Source organism: Nicotiana sylvestris, chromosome 2, assembly GCF_000393655.2.
Source record: "Nicotiana sylvestris chromosome 2, ASM39365v2, whole genome shotgun sequence".
NCBI lineage: Eukaryota > Viridiplantae > Streptophyta > Magnoliopsida > Solanales > Solanaceae > Nicotiana > Nicotiana sylvestris.
The window spans coordinates 19,162,845-19,170,379 of record NC_091058.1 but is presented as its reverse complement, the minus strand read 5'-3'; the positions used below and the strand labels follow the sequence as shown (position 1 = coordinate 19,170,379).

The 7,535-nt window shown below is 37.6% G+C and overlaps 1 protein-coding gene across 2 annotated transcripts; it reads left to right on the top strand.

The window, feature by feature from the left end:
* Positions 1-704: 704 nt before the first annotated feature.
* On the top strand, positions 705-3,568 carry LOC104226164 (probable WRKY transcription factor 31). 2 transcript variants are annotated; one of them, XM_009778074.2, is made up of 6 exons: positions 705-1,171; positions 1,380-1,481; positions 1,664-1,834; positions 1,942-2,286; positions 2,385-2,498; positions 2,620-3,568. In XM_009778074.2, the coding sequence occupies exons 1-6, from the start codon at positions 896-898 to the stop codon at positions 3,256-3,258; spliced, it is 1,647 nt and encodes a 548-aa protein (XP_009776376.1). In that variant the 5' UTR covers positions 705-895; the 3' UTR covers positions 3,259-3,568. The 2 variants fall into 2 exon arrangements, with proteins under 2 accessions (XP_009776376.1, XP_009776375.1); XM_009778073.2 differs by having other exon boundaries at positions 1,661-1,834.
* Positions 3,569-7,535: the final 3,967 nt, after the last annotated feature.

The window sequence follows — 7,535 nt, the reverse complement described above, 5'->3', positions numbered from 1 at the left end:
TTTGAGACGGAAACCCCTCTCCGCTTTTAACTCACCTTTTGGGTCCCACTTTCTGCCACCTGTCAAGATAAAATGACGCACCATCTTACGTTGCCTTATTTTCACCATAACACCCTTTTCTCTTTCTCATTTCTCAATTTTCACTTCACACGATCAAATAATTTCATGTGTTTGCTTATAGAAGAGTTCTTGAAAAATAATTCAACTTTTTGAAAAAATAAATTTTCAATCATAAAACCAAGAAAGATTTTTGATTTTATAATTTCCTTAAAAATTAAAGCTAATCAAATGATTTATTCAACTTTTTGGAAAAACTACACCTTTTTCTTTATTGCTGAAAATAGTTTTTCTGAAAACTCTTCTGCAAAATTTCAAAGATGAAAAATGGTTTCTACTTGTTACAAAGGATTAACTTATTTATATTTTGGATAAATTCAGGTTTTAACTTCTAAATATTTTAAACAAACATATTAGTATTAGTTTTCATAAAACTTTATTATAAATTATAGTAACTTTTATGGTAGACCTATTTGGAATTGCTTGAAAAAAGTTGTAGTTAAGTAAAAAATTGTTTTGAGTGTCCAAACAGTAACAGTGACATTTTTTGGGAGGGTAAGGTATTTCTTTTATTTTATTTTTATTTTTATTTTTGTGTACTTAATCAACGTAGTTTTCTTGGTCTACGTAACCTTCGCAGAAGTCACCACCTCAAGTCTTTTTATAGCTGCGTCCATTGCATCTGCTAAAAACTTCTTAGACTCTTCATTATCATCTTTCTATCTCCACATTTTCCTACTTTTTTCATCTCTCTAGTTTGCTTCTTCCTTGGCTTTTGATTATCTGCTGCTCCATATTAATTCTCCAGCTTATTTATTCTTTAAAATATATTGATTTTATGGACAAAGGATGGGGTCTTACCCTTGAAAGTTCTTCTGATAAAGTAGGTTTTTTCAAGAACAAGCCTTTTTTTGGTTTTAACTTAAGCCCAAGATTGAACAATATCAAGGGTGGTGAAATGTTTTCCGGAGCCGAATTTCCGGCTGACGAGAAACGGCCGGGCATGGTTAATGAAGTTGACTTCTTCTCTGAGAAGAAGTCTATTCATGATGTCGTTGTAAAGAAGGAGAATTCTCAGGGTAATAATACTATGAGGACTGATTTGTTTGTACATGTAAGTGATCCCTTTTTTTGATTTTTTTTTTCTATCTTATTCATTTTGGGTTAGATTTTACATATATGTACAAAAAAACAAGTATAGATTGATTCAGATATACATATTACTAAGCTCATAATCTACTATCTTTAAATTATGGCTCCATCATTTCTTGAATAATTTCAAGTGATCATATAATAATTGTTTGTTATTTAATTTTATGTAGACTGGTTTGCAACTTGTGACTGCAAATACTGGAATTAGTGATCAATCAACAGTAGATGATGGGATTTCATCAGAAGTTGAAGAAAAAAGAACTAAAAATGAGGTAATTTGACGATAACTTATTAGTTTAACGCAAAAGTAAAAATAAAATAAAAACTAAACTAGTCGACTTCAAATTTCCATTAATGAAACTTTGATACTGTGTGTTTTATGTCATGCACATACATGTAATTTTGATTAGTCAATTGAATTATATCTTCTATTGTCTTAATTTACATATAGCAGTTGGCACAATTGCAAGTTGAGCTGGAAAGGATGAATACTGAAAATCAACGTCTAAAAGGGATGCTTACTCAAGTTACCAACAGTTATTCTGCACTTCAGATGCATCTTGTTACCCTCATGCAACAGCAACAACAGCTGATTTCAAGAACTGAAAGTCCACATAACCATGAGGTAGTTTCCAAAATCTTCCTTTAGTAAAACAGTAAATTCTAAAGTTTAAATTTTATCGACTTTAATAGATATTTCCACAATCAGATAATCATCTATTATTTCTTTAGGTTGTTGAAGTGAAGTCTGAAGAGAAGAATCAAGAAAAAGATGGGGACATAGTTCCAAGACAATTCATGGAACTAGGTCCAAGTAGTGCGAAAGCTGATCCAGTGGACGAGCCATCTCAATCTCATTCAACATCAGAAGAGAGAACACATTCTGGATCACCTCGTAACAATATGGAAATGTCAAGAGATAAGGCAATTGGCAGGGAAGAAAGCCCAGAATCTGAGAGTTGGGTTCCCAACAAGGTTCCTAAATTGATGAATTCCTCAAAACCTGTTGAACAAACAACAGAAGCAACCATGAGGAAAGCTCGTGTTTCTGTCCGTGCCCGATCAGAAGCTCCCATGGTACATAACTTGTTAAGCATAGTTTTTATGTACTGTTATGTAGTAACATGTTAATTATTTCTGCATCAAACTAAGTCATGTGTCTGAAAATTTTGTAGATAAGTGATGGTTGCCAGTGGAGAAAATATGGTCAGAAGATGGCAAAAGGTAATCCATGTCCACGAGCTTATTATCGTTGCACCATGGCTGTTGGTTGTCCAGTGCGCAAACAGGTACATTCATCTATGTTTAATTTACGAGTTTAAGTAATATATACCATTTTTACACAATCAGATCACCTTTACCCATAAAATTGAAGTAAGTCTAATGTGTAATATTGACATAAATGTTCAGGTGCAAAGGTGTGCTGAGGACAGAACAATCTTAATAACAACATATGAAGGTACACATAACCACCCACTACCACCAGCAGCCATGGCTATGGCATCCACCACTTCAGCAGCAGCAAACATGTTGCTGTCTGGTTCAATGCCAAGTGCTGATGGTTTAATGAATACAAATTTCCTAGCAAGGACCATTCTTCCATGTTCATCAAATATGGCAACTATTTCAGCATCAGCTCCATTTCCTACTGTAACATTGGACCTTACTCAAAATCCAAATGCAATGTCTAATTATCATCAAAGAAATCCAGCTACACAATTCCAAGTTCCTTTACCAGCTGGTCTTAATCATCCGAATTTTGTTGGTTCAATGTCAGCTCCACAAATGCCTCAGGTTTTGGGCCAGGCTTTGTATAACCAATCAAGATTTTCAGGTTTACAAGTCTCTCAAGACAATATTCACCACCCCTCATTTTCTGATACACTTTCCGCCGCCACGGCCGCCATCACTGCCGACCCCAACTTTACTGCCGCCCTTGCCGCCGCCATCTCCTCCATCATCGGTGGTTCCCATCCGAACAATGGCAACAACCCCACGTCCGGTCCCACAAGCAATAGCAACAAGACTAGCAGTTTCTCAGGGAACTAATAAAGGAAATAATATCAGCATATTATTTTCTTTTGTAAACTTGCTGTCAATTACCAATAGTCTTCTTTATCCATTTTTTTTTTGGTCTTTTTTTTTTTTTTTTTGTATTATCCCTTTCTTAGGACATTAGGGGCTGAAACTTGGAAAGAATTTACATGTTCATACCTTTTTGCTTGTATTATTATCTGGGGGGAAAAGGGAAACTTAAGTTATTTTCATTCTTTCATTCTGATTTTGGACTTTGGGTATACACACAAAAGCAAAGGCAATGTACGTAGTTACTTAATTATATCATCTTCTGTTTCTCGTACTTTGGATTAAATTTATTTATTGTCTCTATGTGAATGCCTTTTTTTTTTGCTTTTTTTTTGCTTTTTCTTATGCTCTTTCGTAAGTTGAAAAAGAAAAGAAAACAAAAATAAGATTTGAAATGGTTAGCAAGATCCAAGAAGAAAAGAATAATCAAACGTCAGAAAGTTGTACTCTGAAAGTTGCAGTGATTGGGGAGTAGTCAATAAAATCCGGCTATAATTGTTTGACACGTAAAGCATGTTCCATTTGGATAGGCTTGAAAAGTTTGAAATCATGAACTCTATGGAAACTTCAAGGCAACTTCCTTTTGATTCTCTGGTCCGTCATCATGCTATTCAATTTCCACTACCTAAGAAATAATAACGATAATTCCCTCGTGTTAATTACAAACTTATGTAAGACAAATGAAGGTCGAATGATGGATAAAGTTAAAAAAAATTAATTTTACGCACCACGGTTTATAAATTTTTTACACGATTACATTGGCTTGACCTATTATATCTACCGGCGGAAATATGTTTCTCAGTTAGAGAATTCAAAAAATAAAAACAATTAACATTTAAAGAAGCTAATGGGTTTCAACACTAATATATATACAGTCACATCTATATAACAATATCCTTATATAACAACACTTCTCTATAAAAGTCCAATTAATCCGGAATTAAATCTCATATTCTATTATAATATATGTTTTCTATAACAGCAATTCGCTATAACATCAAAAATATCCGGAACAAACGAGGTTGTTATAGAGATGTTTGACTGTACATTAAAAAAAACGTTTAACCTTATTTATGTTGTATAATTTTCGGGAAGGAGGTTCGATTGAACCCACTTATTACCTCCACCTAGCTCGGGGCATTTGCATCTATACCCGCTTTTTGGGTCACGTTTTAACTTGTGCCCGCTTTGCAAAAAAAAAAATTACAAGCGTACCCACTTTTTCGCATAACTTCAGCATACGGGGCTGAAGTAGCAAAGGCAATCACGCAAAATTTCAGCATTCTAGTAGACGGGACTAAAGTAGCAAGTGTGCTGAACTAAGTGTGCTGAAGTTTTTATTTGTAATAGCTGAAGTTTTTATTTTTGTAACTGGCTAACTGACAAACTTCAAATCTAGAGCTGAAGTTTTTATTTTTGTAACTGGCGAACTTCAGCTCTAGAGTTGAAATTTTTGTTTTGTAACTGGCGAACTTCAGCTCTAGAACTGAAGTTCTAGAACTCTAGATCTGAAGTTTTTGTTTATCTTTTTTTTTTCAGATTCACAAAGCAGCATTCATTTTGCCAACTTTCGCAGAAGTATGATCTAGTCTTAATCAAGTGAATAATGAACACTGGTGGTGCAATCATGGGACCAAGATGAGTGTACTTAGTAAACTAATTGGGATTGGCGCTTCCATAAAAGATAGAGGTTGAGGGCGGATATAACTTTGAGAAGGAGAAGTAGGAGGAGAAAGGGGCTGAAATTGTTTAAAAAGCAGGTACAAGTTAAAAGTTTTTAAAAAAATGAGTATAGGTTAAATGGGGGCGATCAAATAGGACGCCCCGTGCAATTTTTACACCTAGCTCTACCCTTGCTCACATCATGTAGTTTCATAACAAGCTTGATATGATAATTGGTAGCCTAAAAATAGATCAACGCGACATGATACAATTAGTTATATTAAATAGACCTGTGATTTTTATTTTATTTTTACCACTATCGCAGCTAAATTCTAAAGAAAATAATGTCTCCGAGGCAAACCGAAAAGTTACCCTACTCGTATGAATTAAAATTCTTTACCCCGTCAATATATACAAGAAATTAAACCATTTGTCAATTGAATATCTTACAAGTTTCTGGTAAATGAAGTGTTTATCGTGAAAATGATAATAACAATTAAATTTGAATATGAGACTCTAAAAATACATGATCTATTTTTATGCTAGTTGTTAAGCAGTAGATGCTATGTATATGAGACTTAGAAACTTAATGAGAGTTAAGGGTAGGGCAATAATCAAACCGTTAGATTAATTATCGGGGCCTCGAGTTTGTCAATTCGGGGCCTTGAGGTTGATTCCGGAGCTCGACTGTGAGCTATCGAAGGCAGTCGAAGTGTGTCTAACATTTGTAATAAAATTAATGGAGGCTCTTTATGGCCAGTAATAAGCAATAAATGATGAACAAATATGAAGATAATAAATGAAAGCAATAATATCAAAAGAGTATTTTAGAGAGCAAATAGAATGTTCTTGTATATTTCGTGTGGAGCAACTAAAGCAACATGCCTTTACAAGATGAGAAGGGTCTCTTTTATATAGGAGGGGAATCCCAACATAGTACAAAATACATTAATTATAAAGATAAAGGGATGGGACAGCTAGATGACACCCTGATCCAGGGTTAGGATAGTCCACTAGGCTCTGGTAGTCTTAGCCGTGTACCTTGGGAACTCCCCACTCCTACCATAGTTGTGGTCAACATTATCCCAAGGTCAGGCATCACGAACCTCGAAGGGGAAATTCGACCGTAACCTTGAAGCCTCGAGGCTTCGAGATGATCTTCTGAGGTGCCTCGATAACAAGAAACCGGACCCTCCGATTCACCGTACACAAATAGTCTCCGCGTTTCTTAAAGTGAAAGTAATAAGAAACGACCTTGAACCTTTGTCCCCTCCTATATTCTTGCGATGACAGCAATTACAAGGTGCCAAAAGACAGTGCACACGCAGCCCTCGAAGGCCTCTGCATTGATTATGGTAGTTAGCTGCCCTTTGGCCTTCTTCAATGCGCACGCGGGGCTTCTATAAGTATTCCTCTCCTTGTTCTTCCCAACTCATTACATTTCCAAAACCCAAAAAAGCTTCCTTCTTCCTTTACCCTTATTCATTCCTAGGAACACGACTCCCCTTTCTCTCCCGGAATTTTCTAGCAATGGCGAAAGCTTCCGCCTCTGTTTCCCAGGAGAATGTGGCCTCATCCTCTTATCTTTTATCTCAAGGTGAAGTGACAATGCCTCCTCGTGCTGAGGAATGCGTTCCAGGATCTTTTGTGATGGCTTCTGATTTCAAGATCGAGAGGCCTTCTTCGAAGCCGGGGCGAAGTGAGCCCGTGACTCAGTATATTAGCTCGATAACAGACGTCGGAAGAGTGAAAGATGATTGTCTCTGGGGGGACACGGTGCTTGTGGAGATCCCTTCTTGGGAGGAGGATATTATAACACACAAAATAGGTTTCCTCAGTGTGTACACTTATTCGTTTACTCTAGGGCTGGTGGGGCCATCTTCGCCCCCGTGATTCTCGACTTCTACCAACGATGCCAAGTGACCCTTGGCTAGATTCATCCTTCATTCTGGCGTGTTGTTTACATGATCAGGTACTACGAGAACATGATCGGGGAGGTGCCCTTCACCCTTGATCATCTGATCAGGATGTACAGCCCTCGTCTCTTCCGTGGGGGCCTAATCAAACTCTGTTGCCGAGCCTCGAGGGCCCTTTTTGCCTGCACCGAGGAGCCCGAGAATGGAGGACGGATAAGCCGCTTTGTCCGAGTAAGGACTTCTGACCTGATCCCGGCGGAAAAGATGCCGTTTCCCGAGAGGTGGAATATGGAACGTAAGGTGACACACTATCCAGTATTCCATCGCTTCTCTTTGAATACGTTCTTCAACGCACTCAACTTTTCTTGCTAATGCAGCCCCAACAATTTACCCTGGTGCGGTTTCGGACCTCCCGGTTGGGTTGGCCGCTTGGACTCAATTTGCCCATATGTTGAGCGAGTGTGGCGTGATTTATCCCAGGCCCGGTATGGAGGGCGATTTTGTACCCGATGAAGGGAAAAAGAGACAAAGGGATCCATTGGACAGGCCTTCTGAATCTAAGAAGATCAAGGCAGAAGGAGCTAAGGTAGACCCGACAGCTCTAACCCTGGAAACGGCGGGAAACCTGGCCGATCCTGGTGCCGTAGACCTGGTGGCTTCCGA